This window comes from Hippoglossus stenolepis, chromosome 9 (assembly GCF_022539355.2).
Source record: "Hippoglossus stenolepis isolate QCI-W04-F060 chromosome 9, HSTE1.2, whole genome shotgun sequence".
NCBI classification, from domain to species: Eukaryota; Metazoa; Chordata; class Actinopteri; order Pleuronectiformes; family Pleuronectidae; genus Hippoglossus; species Hippoglossus stenolepis.
The window spans coordinates 4,711,793-4,739,063 of record NC_061491.1 but is presented as its reverse complement, the minus strand read 5'-3'; the positions used below and the strand labels follow the sequence as shown (position 1 = coordinate 4,739,063).

General features: G+C 39.8%; 1 protein-coding gene across 1 annotated transcript; it reads right to left on the bottom strand.

The window, feature by feature from the left end:
• Positions 1-5,672: 5,672 nt before the first annotated feature.
• On the bottom strand, positions 5,673-22,191 carry LOC118115696 (zinc metalloproteinase-disintegrin-like crotastatin). The gene is given in 24 exon segments (XM_047341480.1): positions 5,673-6,780; positions 7,980-8,022; positions 8,024-8,067; positions 8,358-8,442; positions 8,543-8,648; positions 8,753-8,846; positions 9,579-9,659; positions 10,031-10,187; positions 10,336-10,441; positions 10,534-10,729; positions 11,831-11,920; positions 13,618-13,795; positions 14,073-14,206; positions 15,352-15,433; positions 16,174-16,343; positions 16,534-16,605; positions 16,830-16,892; positions 17,008-17,191; positions 17,670-17,746; positions 17,910-17,988; positions 18,268-18,344; positions 18,464-18,555; positions 21,660-21,737; positions 21,998-22,191. Coding segments are annotated over 23 exon segments (2,301 nt in total). The 5' UTR covers positions 21,718-21,737; positions 21,998-22,191; the 3' UTR covers positions 5,673-6,747.
• Positions 22,192-27,271: the final 5,080 nt, after the last annotated feature.

The window sequence follows — 27,271 nt, the reverse complement described above, 5'->3', positions numbered from 1 at the left end:
TTAGGATGTCAGATTTGCCCACATCTCCTGAGATGAGTGGTCGCTTTATATTCTCTCAAGGTGCCAGCGGTGCCACTGTAAAAGAAAATTTCACAAAACCTCTCAAATGCGCCGCTCGGTTTGACAAACATCCCATAAGGTTTGAACATGATTTTCCACTGTCTCCCTGTTGCCCAATTAATCTATTAGAAAGAGATTTGATGATTGTGTTAGGCCTCAATTTAGTATCCTCCCCTGATGGAGTGATGGTTACGCACAATTCTTCTTCACAATGTCACAGACCACACATGAGCAGCTGTTTGTATATCAGTGGCAACTTCCTATAAATGCCTCCACTGATCTGCTCTCCAGGTCAGGGTCTCTCCTTTTTCAGATTTCATGCACACTGATTCATTGCACTGCACTTCACATGTGACAGACACAGCAGATCACATTTATGAATCTCTGTTTTTGCCTTTTGCTTCCGTCTCACTCAATGACCAACAGATGGCACTGTTTCGCATCTCGAATTCCAGCCCTCACATCTCGCTCTCCAAGTCCCATGATGACCAGTGGCAAGACTTAGGCCCATTTGTCATCAGATCATGCCAGGCTGCCGTTGATTGGCAACCCACAACCACGCCTGATGTAATGTATTCACCCAGTCTGAGTGCATTTGATCTAAAAATGTCTCCAACCTTCTGTTCTCCAGCCACACGCTCATTTGTTGTGACTGAAAATCACCTTCATTCTTATGCAATGTTGTCCAGCTCCTCTGATGTTTCTCCTTTACTTTCAGATCTGCCTGAAACACTGTGGGCAAAGGACAAATATGATGTGGGCCTCATCAGAAACTGTGATCCAGTCAAAATCACTCCAAAATCTGATTATAGGCCATGTAAACAACAATATCCACTCAAACAGGAAGCAGTGGAGGGGATACGTCCTGTTTTTGAATCCTTTTTGCAGGCTGGTGTAATTGTCCCCTGCCCTGATTCACCGGTCCGCACTCCACTGTTCCCAGTTAAGAAGATCAGAGACAAAGGTCAACCTACTGAGCGGCGGTTTGTGCAGGATCTGAAGGCTGTGAATGATGCTGTAATTGCTCGATCGCATATTGTTCCCGACCCATACACGCTGCTTTCCAAAATTCCGTCTAATGCAGCGTGGTTTTCGGTTGTAGACTTATCCAATGCTTTTTTGTTAGTGGTCCTGTCCACAGGGACAGCCAGTACTGGTTAGCTTTTAATTTTGAAAACAAGGCCTACACGTTCACACGCCTATGTCAAGGCTACTGTGAATCTCCATCATTATACAATCAGGCTCTCAGGAACAGTCTTGAATCCCTCATCCTCATTCCGGGTTCAGTTCTCTTGCAGTATGTTGATGATCTACTAGTTGCCAGTCCCACACAGGAGCAATGTGAAACAGATACGATCACTTTGCTGAGACATCTGGCTCGTGAGGGCCATAATGTCAGCCTCAGCAAACTAGTTTGTTCAACAAACTGTCACATTTCTGGGTCATGTCGTCACCAAAGATGGCAAATCCCTGTCTGATAAGAGAGTAGAAGTTATTGTTAACATGCCTAAACCCTTGACGAAGAAACAACTCATGTCATTCATCGTCACATGTTCTTTCTGTAGAACGTTCATTCCTGACTTTGTTCTTCTTGAAGCCCCCTTAGGTGCTCTGTACCATGGCAAATCACTCACTCCTCACGAACGTGTGGTTTGGACTCCAGAGGCAGAGGAGGCATTTGTCACACTGAAGAAGACGCTGCAGCAATCTCCCACTCTTGCTCTCCCTAACCCTGACAAACCTTTTGTTCAGGCTGTGGATGAGAGAGACCGTTGCATGACCTCTGTCCTCCTTCAGTCTCATGGTGACAAATATCGCCCTGTCGCCTACTTCTCCGCCGAACTTGATCCGGTGGCAGCTGGCCTTCCACGTTGTTTGCGTGTAGTGCAGTGAAAAAGCTGTCCTTGCCTCAAGAGACATAGTAGGTTACTCTGACTTGACACTCCTTGTTCCTCATGCTGTGTCTCTCATTCTTACAGAATAGAAGACCTCACATCTCTCTGCTGCTCGCTGGTTGCGGTATCACACTGTTCTTCTTGACATGCCCAACATCACAGTGAAACGATGTTCAACTTTGAACCCACCCACGCGTCTTCCGCTTCCGGATGACGGGGAAGAACACAACTGTGTGGCTGAACTTCAAGTCTAGTGTTCCCCACGACCTGACCTCTCTGACGAACCTCTTTCTAACTCTGACTTGATTCTGTATGTCGATGGGTCCGCCTCACGTGACCCTGTCTCTGGTACTAACTGTGTTGGTTTTTCTGTTTGTTCAGATAACGAAGTTCTCCTCTCGAGTTCTCTTTCTCATCACCTCTCAGCCCAGGCAGCAGAACTCATCGCACTCACGGAAGCATGCAAATTGGCTACTGGTAAAACACTCACAGTCTACCCTGACTCCAGATATGCGTTCGGTGTAACTCATGATTTTGGCGCCCTTTGGCAACACAGAAACTTCCTCACATCTTCTGGTAAAAAGATAGCACACCGCGGTCTCATCACAGATCTTCCGTCTGCCATTTTGCATTGTTAATAGACATTATTCCACAATGGGGAATTCCTAGCAGAATTTCCAGTGACAATGGCAGACACTTCGTAAACGAAGCTGTCAAACAACTCGGTTCTCATCTAACTATGGATGTGCGAACACACTGTGCATATCATCCAGCCAGTGGTGGAACTGTGGAACGAGAGAACGGCACACTCAAAACTAAACTTGCAAAATGCTGTGAAGACACAGGTCTTGCATGGACAAAAGTCCTGCCTCTGGTGCTGATGTACATGAGGATGAGAAAACGAACCAGGTCTAATCTTTCACCTTATGAGATTCTTTTTCGCTCCTCCCCACATTGGTCTGGATCCTCCGTCTTCTCCGCTTCCATCCACAGACTTGTGTGATCATGACATGTTGTCCTATTGTGCTAACCTAACTTCTTCTCTTTCAGACATCAGGAAACAGGTGGCAAGGGCCCTACCAGGTACTGCTCACAACCCACACAGCAGTGAAAGTTGCTGAAAGAGCCACCTGGATCCACGCCAGCCACTGCAAATGAGTACCAGCTCCATCTGACCAGCTGACGCCTTCAACTCAAAGCACACACACTGATACTTCCACAGGTTGAGAAGCACCGAGAGTGTTGTATGATTAACCACACGAGCATTCTGCCACAACACAGAAGAAATCTGCCTGACAACTGAGACCATGGACAGGCCATGGCATCCATTTCGACATCCAGGGTTGTGTGGCCTCAGAGGCTCGCTATACGTGTTATTCATGATCTCCTCTATTATTGTTTTTCACATTATTCTGTCTAGATGCACTCCTGTAAAAGTCTCTGATGATCTAACGAACTGTCTTTTCCTACAGTGTCCTCTCAGAACCATCCAACACATGCAAATTTGACTAGACACAAGATAAAGTGATTCAGGTCCCCTTGATCTGTAACTTATTCCCCATCCCTCCCTACCTGGACACTGACAGCACAGATGTTTCTGATGACGATACTCAATTTTAGGTTTTTTTATGTTATTTTCTCCCCCCAGATTGCTTATGTGTTTCTTAATGATTTCACTAGACAAAAACAGCTACTGCAATTATCCTTTCAACTTCATATTTTATGATGCTTTAATTTGAAGCTCTGTGAATTTTTAAGGTTGATGTGAGTTACTTTATGAAGTTTGTACATACTTAATAAATGTTTACTTCCTAGCAAGAATTTAAAAAGTTTTTACTGCATATTTTCAACCTTAGATATACTGTATGTTGACATTTAATGTTTTATTACATTTTAATGAGTTACTTTTGCCAATCAATACAGTATGTTAAATTTTGATAATGGTTAATGAGATGATGATGTTGTTTGACCTGATTTCCTTCCATTTTCATTTTAAATGCTTGCTCAATTACAGGAAAATAACTTTTTTCTTGCCACAAAAACAGCAGCGGCTACCTATTGCACCTCCCTGCCATGCATCGATGTTCTAGAACCTCTCCATGGTGGATGTGACCCTGTACGTACGCAAAGTGCGTGGGTTGAAGACTCGTCGATATTCTTCTATGATTATGATGTTGATTATGATGTTTCTTGATTATTTTTCGTTAGTGATCATATTTTTATTGATGATCAAAGGGGGAAGTGTAGTGGAAAATTCAACTGACCAGTGTCTAAGGTATTGGAAATCCCCTGACCAGGTGTCTAACTGCTGTGATACTGTCTACCTGACAGGATGGAACCCTTATTTGGTGGTGTCTCACTGCTATGACCTTGATCAACAGGGTGCATGCCCTTATTTGGTGATGTTTTTCTTCCAACTGCTATAGCGGACAGACAGACACAGATGATCTCATGTCTTTCATGTCTTTTTTCATATTATGTTTTATGAAACGCCTCTTTGTATAAGTTCTGGCTTTTGTGAACTTGCGGCCAGTTCCATTTTGAGCACCCGTGCTTGTTGTGTAACCTCTGCAGAGCTTACTATTATAAAGACTCAAAGGCAACTCCAGTCTGAGAATTTCATTATTTCAAATCTCAAGATGAATTTCCATCACAAGCTGTAAAGTAAAAGGGGTGGATAAGAAAGTGTACTGTACTTGTCATGCAAGGCCATGAAATCTTTTACGTAGATGTATCACTTGAAAGAAAAATAATAAAAATCAACTAAAGTGTTTTATTTGACTCACTTGAATTTCAGAATTTGAATGGCTTCAAACATCTTTATATGGTGACAATACAATGTTAATGTTGTGTTTTCAACTTGTTCTACTGCCCTCAAGAGGCCAAAATATATATGCTACATTCCATTATACCTCTGAGCTCGGCCCTCGGAATGACGTCACACCCGAATAACCTGAGTTGATAGCGTTCCAGATGCACATTTGGTCGGAAGGCAGACAGATCATTGTGACCGTACTGAACAAGGATTAACTAGCCATAAACATAAACATAGCCACCTAGCCATTGTGGGCAAAACCAGTTCATAACACGTTATACATACTAACACCGTAGTAACAGTTCCACTGGCAGTAATTGGACTGTACTATGTGCACGACAAATATAATGACAGAAGTGCTAATAAACAGTAAAAACTACAGCTTTAACTATTGTTGATACACAGAGCAGCCATCTTGGATTTCGAAGTTGGGGGTATTGAGGTTCCTCTGACCTTCATTGTCAAAATTCTGACTTTAGGGGGCGTGCCAGTTGCCACATTCCACTTGGGGGTCAGTAATACCTCTGAGGTATAATGGAACGACGTAATATAAACAAAAACTGATGCAGCCTTAATGGTTCACAGTGTAGAGTTTACTGACATCTCCCTCAATGATGATGAATTTCGTTTTTCATGAAAAGGAAAGTGTTCAATTAACACCTTGTCCTCATTCGCACACAGTGCATGTGTTACAATATGAATTCACACTTGTTCATTATTTACAAACTTGTATCAATGACACCTCCAAGACACTCTTGCCTTGAGGTTCCCGCGACATTAGCACCTCTAGAGCAGTCTGGGGTTAATGCCTTGCTCAATAGCAGGATGTTAAAGCAGGGAAGGGTGATATTTAACACCGGATTAAAGTGTTTTTAAAACAGCAAAGGACAAGAAAATTGGGGTTTGTTTTCCAGAGATATATTTAATCGTTAGAATTTGTAGTCGTATGAAACCTCGCAGCTTGTTGTTCCCTCACTGTGCACAAGACCCACGTTAGTGATGCTACAACAATCAGGCTGCTGCTTTAGCCTCGAAGCACAGAAAGGAAAAATATACCATCTTATTCTCACTAAGTGCCAAATGTAACCTGCATACAGTGTTTTTTATGTACATGTTCACACAGTGAACTCATTCAAGAATACATCAGTATAAAGGTGTACTGCAAAAATCTTATTTACACAAACTATATCAGTAATAATCCTATTGACTAGGAGCAATTAACATTGTCACAGGTTTTTGTTAAATGTGAAGCAGACACAACAACACATAGACGTCATGATGGCATTTCATTTAGAAATGAACTGAAGCTGAAACTGAGCTGTGAAGTGCTACTGCAAAAACTTTCAAATTGAACATAACTTGACAAACTGATCTAATAAATATATCACCAACATGTATCCATTTGTTCTGGTTTTACACTGTGATTCTGTACCTGAGCTCTACCTGAAAATGCAGCACAGTTTTATAATATGCTACTCTAACATTTTTCTTATGATCTGAGTATTTCTATAACATTGCATAAACATTGATCATCACGTCAAAGACAACATTTTTGAAAGTAGTGCTGCTGTTGAAAACACTTTGAAACTAAAATCATGTTTTGTGTAATATTCTGTATAATTTCTTTTGCAAAATAAAAGAACATGTATAAAAATGGCTCACATTAAGGCCAGAGCTGCTTCTGTTTCTAAGCTGCACCCACCCTTACACTATAATATAAAAAAAGTGCCATAAAAATAAAACGTACAGTACATTCCCTGTAATGCCCTGGCAGTACATGGAAGTGACAATGTAGAGTTCAGTGTTTCCTCCTGCAGTCCTGCACATCACTGGTACAAACACTGAGCACCCTCAGGCAGAGGAACCAGAGGCCTTGAATATAAAATGTCTCTGTTCCTCTGGGCTGCCTGGAGCCTGGAGACAGTGGACAAAGGTGAGTCTCCCCAGGTTTGGTTAAAGGTGGCACTGTGTCAGACATCAGACTTTTGGTGGAGGAACTGGCCTCAGAGCCTGCAGGACAAAATGGTATTAAAAAGAATATATGTTTGAGCGACTAAAAAAAGTACAACTGAAGTTCAGTGTGAGTTCAATCTTTCTCTTCTTCTCATTCCTTCTCAATTCTCTTTCACTCTCCCAACCTGTTCTAATCAGCTGACTGTTTGCTGTTTACGGTAATCCAATCCGATTTTGCCATGATCTCAATCAGCCAATCATGTCGTTCCTAACAAACTTTGAATCTTCTCTGTCATTTCAGTGATTCACTGTGAACCCTCCTCCTCCCCAGTCACCTCCAGTCACCATATCCAGAGCCCTGGGCCTTGTACGACGACGGTTTACGGTTTGCACTTATCGGTGTAACTTCATGGTAAATTTGAGGTTTCCGGTCCTATTAAGCTTGTTCACTTCTTCTCTGGGTCAATCACCATGGTAACTTATGCTGAATAGCTAACCTGGTCCGGAGCAGGTTAAATTGGAGATAAGAGATCAACCTGTTTAAAAGCTCCGCCTACTGACCAATCAATTCCTTTGAATCATGACCACTGTTATTAGAGGAATGGATGGTTAGAGTCTCTGAGAAGGACCAGGGTCTTCAGAGACCCACAAAACCATTTGAGCTACTCTGATGAGTATCTTAATGAAAGATATAGATTCTCATCAGAGGGAATGATAAACCTTTGTCAACTGCTGGAGCCGAACATAACCAACCTGACAAGTAGGAGCAATGTGTTCACAGAACCACAGACTGTCTGCATTGATCTATAAAACTTTACTTGTGGGAGTTACTGATATTGATGTACTGGGTGTGTTAGCGGCAATTTCACCTCTCATTGTGGCAATACATTTTGTTCATTCTTCAAATTTAGTCTTTCCTGTATATATATATATATATTTATATTGATGAATTCAAGATTTTGACAGCAAAGAAACAGAAAACATTTCATCTCGTCTGTTCTCTTCTGGGGCTGTAGTGAAAGTGTCTAACACATGGAGAGATACAGTTGCTGTAGATTAACATTGGTGTTTTTTGCATTTTCTCTCACTATAACTAATTTAGACTATGTTTTCACTCCTAATCCACGACAAGTTTTTGTGTTTAAATTGAAATCAACATTTTCAGGAATCTCTCCCGGCACCAGTTTGATCACCTTTTATTTAACGTTGTGGTGTTCTAACACATAAGAAGCCTATAACCTGTGTGGTTGAGTTACCTGACGTGCAGCCATGTAGTTCTGACTCGGTGGTTTAGGTTTCGCCTCCTGGAGGTGGAGGTGGAGCTTTGGGCTTCAGCCTTTCAGGCTAAAAGTTGTTCGGACATGAAATTAACAGTTGGTTATTATAGGACTGTAACACATGCCCAAAAATATCAAGATCATATAATTCACATGTTGATATCAATAACAAGTTGTAGTTTTAAACACTTTATAAACTGCAAAGCACTTTACAAATATGAGGAAGATCAATTATGGGTTATATCTCCTAACTTGCAAAATACATAAGCATTATATCACTATATATTGGACTTTTTCGCAATAATCATTGATATTGTTTAATTGACAAGCCCTATTAGTTATAGCCCAACTCGTTACCTGTGGCACTTGACCAGGAGCTGGCCCTTTGTTGACATGCTGAAAGGACCTGTCCCCTGCTGGCAGCTTCCTCTGGGTGTGGGAACTGTCATAGAAACAAAGATTTCATCTGCCGGCTCTCGACATTCACAAAAGTGGAGTAAACCAGCCTCATTAAGACCTGAGACAGAGTGAGCATGACTTACGTTGGCAAAATGGGTCTTTGTCGTTTTTTCCAGATGAACCCAATCACACCGAGGATGATACCGAGAACAACCAGTATAATTGTCACTGATATGGCAACAACTGCTCCTGCAATACAAAACAATAAAATTCAAGTTTTGTTTGAATGCATCAGTGGATGATTCAAATCCTGTATTCATTATAGAGTGGGAAGGTGCACATATTGTAGGTACCTGGTGAAAGAGCAGAGAAATCTCCATCTTCTGAGATGCAGGAAGGAGGCATCCACCCAGGCAAACACTGACACTCACTCCTGTGGTTACACACCTGAGGAGCAGCGAGGACACGTGAATATCACACAATATGTTTAATGACACAGCTGCACCTCTGTCAACACAGGGACATTAAACACAACATCCACAGTAAAAACTAAAAGATAAGATAAGAAAAGCTTTAGGCCCTTACAGCAGCAGATAGTCAAAATGAAGAGAACACATGAAAGTATGAAAATAGAATAAAATAGGCAATATAGAAAATAAGAAATTAAAGAAAATGAAAATGCAGAGAATATGTACATGATATACACCTTTCACTGCAGATGAAAATATTTGGAGAATGTACTTTGACTAATGTGCAGTGGTATAGTATGACTTCATGAAAATATATTTTTGTATTATGTAGGAGATATTTAAAAAAAATTATACATACACATGCATATATAGATTGATATAAGTACATAGGCAGGTATGGTATACTCAATATTAATATGAGTATACACATTGTATGTGTGTGTTTATATTTATATATATGTCAATTTACACTAGTATACATTATGATATGAATATAAAAATGGTGTATATAAAATAAAAGGGGAGATTTCACAATAAGAGTCATACGTATGGAATAATACACTATACAGATTCAAAATTTACAAACATTTTACAAAAATAGTGCAAGTGAGTAGTTGCTTGATTTTATATTGTGAAAGGGGTTAATGAGTGTGACAGCAGTGGGAATGAAAACTAAACTAAAGCAGTGTTGGGGTGTGGATGCACTTACAGCGTGGCCTGGGCATTTTGCAGAACAGTTGGTGTTTCTGTAAGCTGTCACTAAATCCACACACTGGTTCTCGCTGCACACCTTAAAAAACAGAAACAAGTCCCTCAGTGTTAGTTATCAGGCTCCTCAGACGTTGGTTACTGTGATACACACTGTGGACTTAGTGCTGAAACGTTTGAACAAGTGCATTCATTTCTTGGTTGACTGTGATGCTGTGATCAGAAAGACTCTGCTTGTTATTGTATTGTATTTTCTTGAACCTCCCTCCTTATGCCCTCTGCCAAATTATTCTTATTAATGAGATTTGTTTATAAAAACACAAACACACACACACACACACACACACACACACACACACACACACACACACACACACACACACACACACACACACACACACACACACACACACACACACACACACACACACACACACTAGCAGAGCCTGGTACCTTTCCATCCCCACATATTGTCCCAGTGTCGACCTGGCCGTAGTCTTTAGTGTAGTCATCATAGAAAGTTGCCTTGCAATCGCCGACCGACACCATGCGGCCGTAGTTTGGGTTTGGGTTCCCATTGTGACAGAAGAGCTTCCCACACAACGTGTCTCTGCACAGAAAAGAGAGTCAACATATGTTCATATTCACTTCAAGATCCAATTTATTGAATTGTGATGCAGATGCTTTACTTTGAAAGTTCTGTGGATTAAACAAGAGAACAGAGAAACTGTCAGACTATGTGTTTGGCTGAGACTCACTCTTGCTGACAGGGGATGTACTGGTCCTTTGAGAGACGTTTGCAGAAGCCGTAGTAGATTCCTCTGGTGTTGTGGTTGTAGCAGTACTGTTTACCCTCTATAGCACCTGATGTATGTTATGTAAGGAAGCATGTTATAAGATAGTAGTATTAATAATCTGACAGCAGTGCAGCACTCACATGAGGAAAGGACACTCACCTGATCCGTAAAACTTGAGACACTGGTTTGGCCTCCGCGGACACTGGCCGTTGTAGCAGTATCCCAGGTCTCCGTCACACGGGTGGCCGTTCACAGCGAACACATCCTCGGAGCAGGTGTTGCTCGTGCCGTCACAGTACTCTGCCAGGTCACACTCATCCTGCTTCCTGCGGCACTCCCTGGAGCGAGGCAGGATCTGTAGATCACATCACACATAAATCACTGCACTTCAGTATGTAATGGGTCCTTGTGTCTTCTATGAGATGTGGGTATTCAAAAACAATGTTGTAAGATACAAAAAATATAACTAAAAAGTAGTTTTGAGCAAAGTTTAAAAAATGTATTTTCATTTTCTATTTAAGAGAAAGAAAACCCCCAGAAAACAGAGAACAGGCCCATCTGAGAGTATTAAAAAAGACATGTTGACATTGTCTTTTTAGTTGCTATGGTGACCTTGTTACAGACAATAGCTTTTTTACATCCAGCACACACACAGAGTAGAGTTAGTTAAGGTACAAGGACTAATACAATTCAACTCAACACATAAAAAGTCTCCAATTCCAGAAATAACTAAATATACATTAATACAATATATAAATAATAATAAGAAAAATAAAAATAATCATAATATAAATAAAATATAATAATATATATATATATATCAATAATTTCTTTCAAATAATATTACACTTGTTTAAATGTATCTACTCTCAATTTTTTTTTTATGCTTAAGTGCCACCACTCTAAATCTCTGCACAGACATCATGCAGACAGTGAGGCTCATACACCTCAATAATACAAATAAACAAAACATTATTTGAGAGGGTTATTTATTTCTTTTCAGGTGAAATATTTCTTCATTGACTTATTTTAAATCACTTCTTAAAGCCCCTCTTTATAGACTTGCTTTCATGTGATGTCGTCTTTTTTTAAATCATCTTTTGATCATTTAGTTATCACCTTTTATTTTATTTATTTAATTATCTTATTGTCCCTCTACTACTTTTATGTGACCAAGTTTGTTTGTGACATAGTTTTCAACCACCCCAGTGTTGATGTCAAATAGCTTCCTGCCGATTTATTTATTTCTCTTGTATTTGCCTTTTGCTTTGTTGTCAAAGCACTTTGTAAACTTGTAACTTTTAAATGTGCTTCATGAATTAAATTTGTTATTATTACATTTGTAATATATCATATTCCCACAAGAGGGCTGTGACAGGCCAAAGGCCACATTGTTAGAAGAAGAGAAAAGCCATTGGCTCAAGTACAACAGCATGTCTTTTCCTTATTTACTCACCTTACAGTTCTCGCAGCATTCACCGTCAGCACACTGTGAGCCGTCCTTCAGAGCACAGGTGGTAGCGTTGCAACATGGATTGGTACACACCTATAAAGACAACACAGACAGAGGCGGTTATGTTAAAAAATCCTCATATTGCCTCATGTTGTGGTGGCTTCATTTAGTCATCTGTGTTTGTGTCTATTTGTTTAAGGTCGGGCTCTCTGGCATTAACAACACATCTACAGTAGGTGAAGCGGTGCACTGAGGAGACCTGGTAGACACTATGGTGACAGTTTCTGACAAATATTTCTTGTTTTCACCTTCCTAATATATCTAGGATATATGATCCTATATTACTGTTTGCGATATAAAGTTCCCTTATCACTGTTTGTGTTTTTGCACCATAATATATGTGGTTCAAGACAAAAAAAAAAAAAAACTTGGGCGGTTGCGGTGCAGTTCCATAAAATTGAAAAGTTTTTAAAAGTTGTGGCCAGCGGCAACCAAGCATTCCAGCGGAGGACAAAGACATGTCTGAACACCGGTCACAGCTCAGCAAGGAATTAACTTCACAATGAAAGTTATCACTTGTTTTACTTAAAGGGGACATAGCATGCCCATTTTACCACAAGTTGATATGGTTCCTTGGGGTCTTAATGAAATGTCTGTAACATACTTTGGTCAAAATACCACAAGGATCATATAAAACAGCACCCTTTTTACCCTGTATAAAACAGCCCTCCACAGAGCGACCTGTTTTGAGTGCCTGTTCCTTTAAATGCTAATGAGCCAGCTCCCCCCTCCCCCCTCTCCCCCCATGATTTTAAACGATATAAATTACATATTTTATATGATATAAATTATCAAATATGCATCCCATACTTTGTATTCCCCTTGTTGTCCTGGAGTTTTAATTTTCCCAATCACATAATTAAATGTCCCCCTCTGCCCATCCACTACAAGCACACAAGCAGACAGACAGAGAGAGAAAGAGAGGTGGGGGGGGGGCTATGAAGACCATCATTTACCCCCGAACCCCGACATTCAACGGGTACAACAACAAGCGGAGAAAGCAGAATCGCGGGCTGACCTTATATATACAGTCTATGGGGCTGACCAGCGCGGAGAAATGCTCGTCCCGTGTGAACAGCCAGGCGGCTGCGTGCTGGAGAACGGCGCAGACCATGTAGGGAGACTTCCAGTTCCTTGTTACGAAACAATACCCAGGAAGCGCAATCGAGTCGCTCAAGCATGACGTTTCTGACTTAGAGGAACTATAACAAAACGCGCGAGTGTTTTTTCCCCAGAGTTTTTGGGTTGGTAGACATGCCAGATACCCACATTAACCTGTAGAAGCACTAACAAAGTGGAATTTGCATGCTATGTCCCCTTTAACTGTTGTCAGTTTAATTCTACCTTATTGTCAAAATCTTTTTATTCCAACATAATGCAACTTGCTAAAATAATAAGAGCATGTAATGTGTGTAAAGAGGCCTAACTGTAAGTGTTTGTAAGCATGCTGATATATATATATGTGTGTGTGCTTATAAACTGAATAACACCCTCATCAAATAAAGCTGTTTGTGAGCCTTGGTGTACAGGCTCTTGTACTAAACAAAAATATGAATCCTGTGTTTATTATGTTAGTTCACATTATTCTTTCTGCCACTTTTAGAAGAAGGCTGACTTTCTCTCCTTCAATGTGTTAGTGCATGTCAGGCAGCTTTCCTCCCAGGAATGAGTCAAGATGAGACAACAAGATGATTGAGGTAGATACTCCACTGTCAGTGCTGGTTCTTTACCTCCACTGTGCCACAGTCACACTGCTCTCCTTCCTCCCTGAAGCCGTTCCCACAGACGGAAGGAGCCACCACAGTCTTGTAGTCTGGTTTGTCCAGCAGACAGCTGGGGCTGCGGCCCATCAGGTACTTTTCATAGTTAATGCCACTGCAGCTGCTGAAAGTGCGAGGAATGTTCCAGCTGAGGAAGAACAGCACATAAACTCTGTTTAATACAGTCTCTGCTTCATGTATCTTTTCATCTAATCATTAACCCCCGTCATCTAATCCAGAAAATGTTGTTATTGGATGCAGCCTTTTCTGGAGGGTTTTTTTCACCAAACATTTGATTTTCTTTCATTTAACACATTCTTTTTTATTGTCAAAATATGGTTTCCTCTTTACCCACAATGCCACCACACTGCTGGCAGTTCTAAAAGGAGATGTAGCCTTGAGCACCTTTGAATGATTGTTCTTACCTGAGGGATCCAGCCATGATGCAGCTGTCTGCAGAACAAGAGCAGGCACTGGAGTCGTCATGGTCCATGCCCAGGTTGTGGCCCATCTCATGAGCCAGTGTAGCTCCCACAGCAATGGCCCGGTCATTGTGATCCTGAGAGGCAACATAACACCAGTTGTGAGAGAGGATCTCTTAAAATGTAGTTGCTTTTATCAGTAATTTACATGTGTTTAAAGCAAGACTACACCAAGGTCAGACAGCTATCACATGATAACATATCTCTTTCCTCAGTTGAACTTGCTGAACTGACTTTCTGATCACATGATGTTGAGGCTTTTTGGTTTAGAGTTCCTCTGTTCCCACAGAGGAACACACGTCAGTCTAGACGTGTGCTCGCCCACAGTGAGTTTCATATGAGCTTGTGAAAAAACTGACAATTCCGGTTTAGACAATATCCACCACCGCTCAACAGTCCATTGAAATTTAACCAAGCCACACCAAATGTCATACACTCATAAATATCATATCACCCTAAATATGCTTGATCTTTTTTGTTGGTAAAGATCCACTAATTATTCCCTGCAGGAAAATGGTGAAAATGTTAAAAAATGCCTTCTATCACAATGTTAAGAAAGTAAAAAAAAAATTAAAAAAATCTCCTCCTATTCCGGATCTGCACCAAAATTTGAAAATTGAGTCCTTCAACCAACCAAGTAATGGTCAGGTGAAAATATAATAATAATGATAATAATAAATTCATTTGTATAGCACTTATCTAAACAAGGTTACAAATAACTGTGGTCAGGTATGTAAGTAATGTGTTATTATTATTTTCTCAGTAACGAGGACAACACTGACCAAAGTTACTGGATAAAGTTGTTTTGATCTTTTACTTGATGATGGTACGAGATAAAAAGTTATCATCATGCTGAGGGAAACATGAGCTTCTGCATCAAATATCACATTAATTCATCCAATAGTGTTAGAAGCATTTTACTTGAAACCACAAATGTTAACTTCATGGTGAAGCAAGGGCAAAAGTACCTCGTACCACAAATTTTATTCCAGTCGTTGAGTAGATTTTTAATAATTTCATTTATAAAATATTGAGTTAGCGGTGCAGCTACAGAGACTCAGCAGATCATTAGGATTCATCCTCAAGGCACCAGGAGTTAACAGATTTCAGCTGGTTCTAACTGATACACAGAGAAAATACCTTGGTTGCTAATTTTGCATTCTACCAAGTGTATGATATAGATGATACCATCGCAATAACAGAATAGAACTTCCTGTCTCACCTGTACGACCCCAACAGAGTGACCAGAGCAAAGGGTCCCGATATAAGCCAGTCCCACAGTTGATCCTTCAAAGTCAATGCCACTGAAAGACAAGAGGAGAAACACTTTGACTATTGATGGTGACATATCAATATCAACACAGTTCTCCAATCCATCTAGTTCTTCATTAACACTATAAACTTAGATATTAACAATCTTCTCTATTCACAGGAAATCTGGCATCAGCAGTTCTGTGGCTTTTATCTGGTTTCTTATATTATAATTTTGTTCTTGAGTTTAACAACTTGTCCACGTTTATTGTAACAAAATGGCGTGTCAAGTCAATGTGAACTAAACTGACACTATATGGAGTCACCTTAGTTCAACATATTGAGACATCTGAACTTCTCTGAAATCTGAATTTGAAACATAACGGGCATGGTTTGTGACATCGTATCTAGTGCAAGAGTCAGTAATAGCCTGATCTGTACATAGAAGTAAATTACACAAGCATCATGTGGAAACTCAAAACCTCCAGTACACCGAGATCTGATCTGGTTTAACCAGAAAACAAAACATGTCCGCTGTGGTTTGCTAAAGGGAGCAACCAAGAGCCTGTTTCACAATGTCCCAACACTAGGGATATAGATCACTGCATTTATTTTAAGTAAATACCTTTTTGACTTTTTAGGTCTTTATTTGACAGGACAGAGTTAGATGTGAAAGGGGGACAGAGCCACCCCAGTGATCACTGCGTCACAGAGTTAGTGTGTCAGCAACAAAAGTTTACTGCCCCCCTTTTCCCACATTTGAGAATATTTGGTCTCTACAGGCTGTTCAGACCTGATGAGATGTGCGTTGTCATGCTTCTTCTTCTTGACCAGCTCAGAGTTCCTCCAATTCATGAAAGCATTCAAGTTGGCCCCGGCCGGGGGGGTCACACTGATCAAGTCACCGTTGGACCAGATCTCGATTCCCACCAGAGCAATAAAGGTCCTCAGGGGCTTATAGGCCTGCAAACACCAGCAGGAGATCACCACAGAGACAACAGGAGAAAGGGAACAGCTGCAATGTTCATTTCATGCTGAAACTTATAGGATTATTATCACAGCTGAATATGGCTGAAACATATTGCCTTTCAAGGAACCCAAGGACGCTAAAGACACCAAAGGAAATAAAATAGATACTCAAGCACCGACTCACCATGTTGACAAAGTTGACAACTTCAAATAGCCTCTTTCTCAGCGCTGTCATATCTCGCTTCATCTTCACATACTGAAACATCATGTCGTCATGTTAGAGCAAGCTCACGTATTCTGTTTCTCTGAAGTTGATTCATTTTGAAATTACCCCCATGATTAATGATGATTCATCATTGACTTACTAACTTAAAAAGTACACCAAAATACCCAGAAAACTATTAATACCATTACCATTATGTTAACTTCCCATTGACTTAATGAATCATGTTAGGTTTCTACATCTACATTGTATCTTACCTCACGGTTATCAGCAACAAGGAAGAGCTCAAGGTATTTCTCTTGCTGGACAATCGATATACCCTGGAGGGCAAAGGAATATATTTTTAGTTAATATTAGTTAATGTTTGTTGTCATTTAACAAGTTATTCGACGGAATGATGGCAGTGCTGCAGTGTTGTGAAAGTAATGTTGTTACCCCTGCTCTGGAGCGGCTGCGGCTTGTTGGGGGTTCAAAGTCGTCACTCCAGCTGGTGTTGGTGACACCACACACTGCAGGAGTGTAGTTCTTCTCTGTGATTGTCGTCACAGCGTGATCGCCCTCATCGTCTCCTGACAGGGGCTCGATCAGGTACCTCTGGGCAGATGTTCTGAAGTAACCCCTAAACCAAGATCACACCAGTTCTTTTAGTTCTATGGGCAATTGCATTGAGGTAAAAACAAATCCAATGGTTAAGTCACACCTCATTCAGTGGAAATGAAGGATCCTATTTTTTCTGTTTGATCCTTTATAAAATGCCTCTGTGTTGTATGTTAAGGCTTGAATATTACACAAGGCTAACTAGCTAACTTCAGATGCTGGTTGCATTTTAAAGCGTCTTTAACCAATATTTTGTATAACATTGGAAAGAGTCAAGAACTCAATTTTGTATTCCTCTTATTACTTTTCTAGCATTTTGGCTTTTAGCATCTTTCAGCCTACTGTTTTGGTTTTGGGCCCCACAGCTGTATGTCCTATTAACACCCTGTCATTCTTTAAGCAAGAAGCTGTGTTTAGAGTAGACAGATATATCCCTCAGGAGTCGGTGGAGAGCCAAACAGAGCTAAAAGGAGATTACTTTTATCTGCCAGTTGGCTCACCTGAGTCCATCACAAGTGCTAAGGCTAACAGATGATTTGCTGTCGTTCACAATCCTCCCATGATAGTAGCAGTGATCCTGGGAAACGAGAAGGATCACATAACAACATTCAAGTGATCTTTTTAGAAGCATTTTAAAACCATTAAAACATTTGATTGAGAAATCACAGTTGTCTGTACTTTCACAGTACGTCACATTATGAATGTTGAAGTGAAACTTGCCTACGAATGCAAACACTTACAATGTCATCAGGGCTTGTGGTGACTTGAGTCCCATCCTCGTGGTAGTAAGTCTCAGTGTAATCTTTGGTGAGTAATTCACTTAGGATGAAAAAATATAAAAATGAATGGACATCATGCCATGCTGTGCCACATCAGTGTTTGTATTCTTACACAGATATGATTTTCGCTACAGATATGATAACCAACATTTTTGTGACCTGGAAACACACAGCAAATTTATTTTGTTGAAGTAAAACCAGGAAGTTACACTGAAGCATTGTTTAAAACATTGTCTTTACTTCTTATCTTTTTAAATAACCAAAAGAAACGTTTAATTTACAGTTTACAGTTTACAGTCATGCCTGTGTAAAAACTTACTCATTTTTCTCTAGTTGCATTTCAATATGTTTTCCTCCCAACGTCATTCCATACTTTATTACCTGTGGTCTGAGGTTCTGTGGAAAAATACATGTGAAATTGTGCTTTCAGGAAGTTTTCAATGTTCCCCTTACCAACATCACAGTCAGACAGAACATCACACACGTATCACAGAAAACAGAATAATGTTCCATACCTCTGCTTGTCTTTTTCTGACAGTGTGAAGTCTGACGGGGCGAACCACCTCATGGTCCTTCGCCTCCTCAAACCCATGGTTTCCATGGCTTTCTATGGAGATTAAACACACATTATACATCTTTATAATAGGTACGAATTTGCTCATTTAATGAGGTTCATGATTAAGAGTTTATCTTGAACCTGACTGGTAACCGACTTCTTCCAGCCTCAACATTAAAGAAGAAAATACGTTATTTTCTGGCACTGCCTTCCAATCACAGTTCGGAGGAAGAAGCATCTCGGTTATTTGCAGTCATGGTTGATAGAAGATTCATATGTTATTAAGGTTAGTGAAAGATGAACAAGATTAGATTAAACCAACATCGACCGTGTAGGAAACAAGAAAAAACAGTGGTCTCCTTCACATCATGTTTTAAAATTACAGCTTGTTGATAAATCATTGAGAAGATAGGTAAATTTACTGTAGGCATTTGAATATTTATCTTATCATTTGACTCTAGGTAAAACAGAGTGAGTTTTCCATGTAGTTACCAATAGATACTGTATTTATATTTGGCTTTAAACGCTTCTGTTAAAGGAATAGTTGGACATTTTGGTTAATTGAGAGATACATGTAAACATCGTTCTGATCTATACAGAGAAGGTCTGATACTCTCTGGTAAAAGATCACCTGATCCCACATCCTGTCGATCTGCCTTTTTATATCAGAATACATACTGCCACAAGTGATCTTATCGCTCTTTTTTGTGTAAAATTCAATCAAGCAATTCGTAGATGTAGTGGTCTGTTTACAGAGTCGGCAGTATTTCTTGTTTTCATCTACATTTTCCTTATTTTGTCCTTTGTTGGTGTTATAAGAACCCCCCCGCACTTGCCAAATCCTAGAGGAAATACTGTACTTCAGAACACACAGAGACTGGAAAGAGGGGGGAACAGCCAGCTAGGCTCAGTCCCAAAGATAAAAAAATCCACCAACCAACATTTCTGGAACTAATGAACATGTTGTATCTTGCTTGTTAGTATCTGTTCATATCTTGTTTGTAATTCCAGCAACTAACAAAGCATTTACAACACATGAGATTGGAAACAAATAACAGAGCATATTTCGCAAATGTTGAACTATTCCTCTAACATTTTAAATTCGAACAAATATATAAGTAAAGTAAGATGGAGTTTATTTATAGGCAAAGCAAATGACTCGAGGTTTCTCTCTATCAGGCTACATGTGCATATTGAATGACCCCAAATTCTGAAGCTGAGAGGCTGTCCCAGCCTATGGCCTGTGCGGAACTTTATTTCAGAGTCAGAAAAACGCCTGCTACATTCACAGTGATGAAGCTGATTTAAATATAATGCAGCAGGTGAGTAAAGTGAGAGTGGATCCCTCATTCATCGATATCACACGTCACAGCAGTTTAGAGATCACTTCAGGGCAGATTAGTTTAAAACTGTTCCCTGCATGTGGTCTGTGGTTTCAATGAACCTGTGCTGTAAGTCAGGTTAAGTTGATTTCATTCAAATATAACCAAATCATAAGAGACGTTACCTCAGAGCACTTTTCATATAGAGCAGGTCTACACACTATTCTTTACAATAATAGTTATTATGGGATTTTCTGTTGACCCTGCTTAACCCATCCCCCTGTTACTTTCACACTCTCAGGTTTATTTCTGTATCTCTATTAATATCCTTCCACCTTGCATAGACCAGATGACAGATCTGTTCTGTTGAAAACATTGATATTCATATGAGGTCAGAGCAATGAGTCTATAGGACTATACATGCTGCTCTACATTGCTTGATCTGTCAGCAGCCTGAAGGGAATACCTGCAGATACTATCGAGGGCTGAAAACATACCCCCTCTGCATGTTGTTCGGACTACAACTTTATTTAATATGAGCTGATAAGATTCCGGATTGGAACACAAACCAAATATAAGGATATAAAGCATACAGCTGGAACTCACAGACAGACCACACTATTAATGTGGAAAACACAATTTAATCATTATCTGGTATGTGCAAGAAGCTTTTAAATGTAACAGTAACAACATACAAATATTTTATTGGGTTAAATAAAAATTATTATTAGATTACCTTAAAACATGCAGAAGAAGTGAAAGTAGATGGGTGTATTCAAGATTATATAACATGATAATATACGTATATATTATTTTCTTCTCTCTTCTCTCACCGAAAGTCACCTAAAACTAAATCCATGCCCCTGTGACCAGACGTTTTTTTGCTGTACTGAGAGTGTTAGTTCACAGTACTCAGATAAGTGAGATCTTTTATTTGTAACTTTTCATTCTTCAGTTTTATATTTGTCTGTTTTGGAGTCAAACTGTCCCTCAGACAAAAAATAAACCCTACTTCTCTTTTTGTGTTTTTCATCACCTTCTTATTTCGAAATTGTTTCATCTCACACTGGGTCTGATACATATCTAACTAACATCACTTCCTGCTGTAGTTTTCCAGATTCGTTTTTTGAGATCCTGTACCTCGTTCTGAACGGATATCGTCTCACCGAAATGAAGATATGGCCTAATCTAAGCCTGTACTTTCCAGTTTATGAAGGCAGCTTGAAAGGAAATGACTAAGTCATTCTGAGTCATGGTTACCAGGTACATAGTGGCACCTGAGAGGGTGGTGGTAACACATGCATTTTGGTAAACAATTCCTTTGTAATAACGCACCAGTCAGAAAACATTAAAACTCTTAACTAGTTACTGTTACAATTACGCACACACACACACACACACACACACACACACACACACACACACACACACACACACACACACACACACACACACACACACACACACACACACAATATAATGGTACTAGAACCATGTTAGCCTGGTGTTAATGCTGGGGCTGATCTGAGTATCTTACACAAACAAAGTCAGTATCACTAAACGATAACAGGCTGTAGGCTATATGAGCGTAGATAAGGGAAACACAGCTAAAAGTAGATCCACCATATTAAAGCAGAAACAAATATCCTTTCATAAAAATTATGAAAGCTGCATGTGTAATGTTGAAAAGAACATTCTATGATTAACAACCCATTTTACTTGCTGTACAGGACGAGGAACACCAGTTAAAGACCTTTGAGAGAGGATAAACCCAGCCTTTAGTTATTAATTAGCCAATGAGCTGAATGGAGGTAACAGTATCCAGTGACTTACCTGAGGGCTCGAGCGAGGCATTTAGGATGAGGATCCACAATAGGAGAGTTGGCGTCATTGTCCAAGTGCAGACAGTCACTGTAATAGAGCAGATCGGTGCTGTGATCAGGCTTTATGCTGCCTACCTGCACACAGAGTTTCTGTTGCCACGCCCTCCTTGCAGTTGTCACTGCTACTTCCTCATTGACAACAAATTCTAACCACACTCACAACCAGCCTGAGCAGGCCCCTGCTACTCTTAAGGAATGCAGGAAGAACACTTGTATTCTTTTACATTATCATTATCCACAGTCATCTAAACAAAGACATGATGCATTTGTACTTTCTGTCTCTCCTACCTTTTTGCTGGATGAAACTTCAGCCACTTTTTTGGAATAAAATCCATAAATCTGCAGTTTGACTCATTGTGTGTTGTGGCTGACTGACTCAGTGAAGCATCTTGTCACACTGTCGTCACCGCATCATAAAGTTTCACAATCTTTTGTCCAAATATAAAAACCAAAAAATCGATCTACATCCGCAGCACTTGTTAAGCTCCTTCCCTTCCCGTCTGTCCCTCACCCACTGAACACATGCTTAGACTCACAGCTGAGACAAAGTGTCCGAAGACAATAAGACCAATGTGCACGCTCCCTCTGCAGTGGACAGGGACAATTCAGGACACGGGGTCAGTGTGTGTGGTTCAGGAGGTGGAGCTAAAGTAACACTGTGTGACAGCTTGATACAAGCAAAGTGTGAGTTTTTTATCATTATTATAAGACAACAGAGATTCAACTCACAACCAGTTTGGTGTGTGGGTGGCACTTCCGGTGTTAAAGCCGCCGACACACAGCGAAGTACTTTATGTTTGAAGTCTGGGATGATCAGAGTAATATTGTTGGCACTGAAAGGCCTCATGGTCAAAAGACAAAGAAAATAGCAACACACAGGATCGCGACAGATTCTGAGTCAGCAGAGATTGATCCTGATCAGTGAGCACTATCAGGATCAATCTCTGCTTACCTTATGTTAAAGATCTGCTCCTCTGCCTGGGGAACAAGCTGCAACACCTTAGAAGCACATGTGAAATCATCCATGGAGTGACTAGAGGACTGATTTATGTGCGGTAGAAATCTGTTTACTTCAGTCAAATCCTGCTGATAAACGTTCGTCCTTGCAGTCTTTTGATGCTCATTTATTCCACGATGTTCCGTTCACATGAGGCCATGACCGAACGGAACAATTGCCTCACTGTGAGTGTGGTGACCACTCTGCTTCTGAGCCATGAAAACACAACCTCTGGTTTTCTGGTTTCAGACTCTGGGTGAAAACTGAACCTCTCTGAAATGCTCAAAGAAGACAATCAGCACTGATATTGTTTTACACATTTTTAAAACAGCACTCACATGCACATAAAGGGGTGTTAGTTATTTTAATAACACTATAATTACTATAATTGCAATCGGCTGTGGTTCAGGATATAGAGAGGGGAAAAAAGTGTAGATTAAGTCATATTTCAATGCTCCCCACAAGTGTGTGTCTCACTGAAATGAAGGAAATGCTTTGTGAAGTAATTGAAGTCTGCTTCTCGTCACTGGTGATGACACTTATAAGAATTGAACTTCAGCCGGGTTCATCACGTCCCCTGGAAACATTTCCGTTGCCGTTTTTGAAATTTGCACTGCGTGGGTCCTCAAATCTATGAAGTTGTTTTCTTCATTTGCAGTGCGTTGAGCTCTCTCTGCCCCCGTGTGGTACTCTGTGACAATAATCAGGATTTAAGTACCATTCAGACATCAGCATATTATAAGCCAATGTTGCTCTACCTTTAACAAATTATTATTAATTATTACGTCTATGAACATGTTCTGCACATGATGAAAACCTGTTACTCAATAGCTGAATGAATATAAAGTTATGTAAACAGTTAAGTTTTCATGGGTCAAATTCAAGAATCTCTGATGTCTCTGAGTGTCAGTCAAGTGATAATATACTGTACACCTTCTCACATCAACTCAGATGTATTTAGATATAATTTCCTGCTCTGGTACGCTGCAACTTTCTGAGGAAAGGAAGTGTGTGAATTCACATTTCACCCTAAAGGTCCCAGCCAGCTGTTGCAATAACTAACATTTATAATCAAAATATCCAATACTCAAAATACGAGGAAGATTCGGAACTTTGAGGAGGCACGCGGCCTGGACAGGATAAATGAGAGGATGCCGCCTCGCAAAGACGGCCAGCAGCCAGACGGCACCACGATCAACACCAACAGCCCCAACAAGAACGGCACTGGATAGAAAACGCCATCCTCCCATCTTCACACGACCCACACCCACTGATTCATAGCCCTCAACCATTCTTTCTATTAGTGTCTTTCTTTCTCTCACTGCTCGCCTGCAGTCGCATGCAGAAATGAAGCGGACACATTAGAAGAAACACAGAAGGAGGCTGAGAAAACACTTGCAGCTCCTGTAAGAAGACAAACATATGATTTGTTATTTGGGGAAACCTTATTTATCAAAGCTTAACATTTTATTAGATATATTATGTCATAGCAACAATGATTGAATTAAGACTTTTCAGTTGTTCAAATGTATTCTGAGGTCCTAACTTGTACATGTCAAAAAGTATAAAAAAGTACATTTTTTAAAATTAGTTAATAAAAGTAGATGAATCCCTTTTATCCAGGAGTTTTAGTCTTTTTTTCATTTAAAAAAAAATGTGGTTTCCAAGTGTTGGGGAAATCTAAAGTATAAATACTGCAGCCTCAGCAGCCTCATTTGTTGTGTGCAATTACAGTGGCTGTGGCTGGTATGACTTGTATTCACTTGATGGCAGCTAGGATGCTATCGCTCTGCTAAACCAAGCAGTTTGGTTTGTTGTTTTATTGTCAGACAGGCTGTTCCTTTGTTTCTAAGCTGTATGAGTGTCTCCATCTAGTGTTGATTCTTCAGTATGCAGATTCATTTGAATTGTAATAAACCACACGTATCAAACGGGGAGAACATCTGATATTGAAATGACGGCACTTTGATGACGCTGCACCCAGACACAAATGACTGAGTCATTCTACTCAGCAGGGACTATAAAAGGTACCACCACCACATGATAAGCATTCTATCGAAACCTACCTGTAGTGTAATCATCTCATCCATGGCTGACTCACACATGCAGTATATTTTTACAACTCCTGGTCATACCAAGATGGGGGGTTGACACTCAGAGGTTGCTGGTGTGTACATATGTTGTTTTTTCCTGTTCTGAAGTATTCAGCTCACTTCTGGTCTGAGCACAACCCCTCCTGGACAAAAGACCAACTGGTGCTTCAGCTCACCTGACTGTAACTCTGTTGTCTTTAATCAAAACGTCAACAGGAGAAATAAGCTTCAAGATTCAATATTCTCTTGGAATTTCCCTCCTTTTGTGCATTTTATTTTTTTATTATACATTTTTTTTACTGAGGCGTTTGCGCTCTTTTGCCATGCCACCTTTTGCCACACATGTCAAGATCCATATGTGTGTGTTTGTGTGTGGATGGTGAATCCAGGATTTGTTCAATCAAATTATTGAAGCTTAAGTTTTAGAAATAGAAAAAAAATCCCTAAATATAGTTGTTTTGTTCGTTAGACTTCTGTGAAAGCTTTTTAAAGCGGAAATATTTCGGTTTACATTTATTTGTGATGTTTACGTTTGTTTTAAAGGTAAGGCTTTATCGCGTGAGCCATGCAGACCGCTGACCTCCTTTTAGGTCCCATACATAACTTGCAGAATGTAAAAAACAATATATGGTTCATCAAAAATGTTAAAATAGCTGTAAAGTAAAAGGGGTGGATAAGAAAGTGTACTGTACTTGTCATGCAAGTTCATGAAATCTTTTACGTAGACGTATCACTTGAAAGAAAAATAATAAAAATCAACTAAAGTGTTTTATTTGACTCACTTGAATTTCAGAATTTGAATGGCTTCAAACATCTTTATATGGTGACAATACAATGTTAATGTTGTGTTTTCAACTTGTTCTACTGCCCTCAAGAGGCCAAAATAATATGCTACATTCCATTATACCTCTGAGCTCGGCCCTCGGAATGACCTCACACCCGAATAACCTGAGTTGATAGCGTTCCAGATGCACATTTGGTCGGAAGGCAGACAGATCATTGTGACCGTACTGAACAAGGATTAACTAGCCATAAACATAAACATAGCCAGCTAGCCATTGTGGGCAAAACCAGTTCATAATAACACGTTATGGTATTTCACACATACTAACACCGTAGTAACAGTTCCACTGGCAGTAATTGGACTGTACTATGTGCACGACAAATATAATGACAGAAGTGCTAATAAACAGTAAAAACTACAGCTTTAACTATTGTTGATACACAGAGCAGCCATCTTGGATTTCGAAGTTGGGGGTATTGAGGTTCCTCTGACCTTCATTGTCAAACTTCTGACTTTAGGGGGCGTGCCAGTTGCAACATTCCACTTGGGGGTCAGTAATACCTCTGAGGTATAATGGAACGAGGTAATATAAACAAAAAAACTGATGCAGCTTTAATGGTTCACAGTGTAGAGTTTACTGACATCTCCCTCAATTTCGTTTTTCATGAAAAGGAAAGTGTTCAATTAACACCTTGTCCTCATTCGCACACAGTGCATGTGTCACAATATGAATTCACACTTGTTCATTATTTACAAACTTGTATCAATGACACCTCCAAGACACTCTTGCCTTGAGGTTCCCGCGACATTAGCACCTCTAGAGCAGTCTGGGGTTAATGCCTTGCTCAATAGCAGGATGTTAAAGCAGGGAAGGGTGATATTTAACACTAAAGTGTTTTTAACACAGCAAAGGACAAGAAAATTGGGGTTTGTTTTCCAGAGATATATTTAATCGTTACTATTTGTAGTCATATGAAACCTCGCTGCTTGTTGTTCCCTCACTGTGCACAAGACCCACGTTAGTGATGCTACAACAATCAGGCTGCTGCTTTAGCCTCGAAGCACAGAAAGGAAAAATATACCATCTTATTCTCACTAAGTGCCAAATGTAACCTGCATACAGTGTTTTTTATGTATATGTTCACACAGTGAACTCATTCAAGAATACATCAGTATAAAAAATCTTATTTACACAAACTATATCAGTAATAATCATATTTACTAGGAGCAATTAACACTGTCACAGGTTTTTGTTAAATGTGAAGCAGACACAACAACACATAGACGTCATGATGACATTTTATTTAGAAATGAACTGAAGCTGAAACTGAGCTGTGAAGTGCTACTGCAAAAACTTTCAAATTGGTGTCTGAACATAACTTGACAAACTGATCTAATAAATATATCACCAACATGTATCCATTTGTTCTGGTTTTACACTGTGATTCTGTACCTGAGCTCTACCTGAAAATGCAGCACAGTTTTATAATATGCTACTCTAACATTTTTCTTATGATCTGAGTATTTCTATAACATTGCATAAACATTCACCATCACGTCAAAAGTTTATGAAAACGACACAACATTTTTGAAAGTACTGCTGCTGTTGAAAACACTTTGAAACTAAAATCCAGTTTTGTGCAATATTCTGTATAATTTCTTTTGCAAAATAAAAAAAACATGTATAC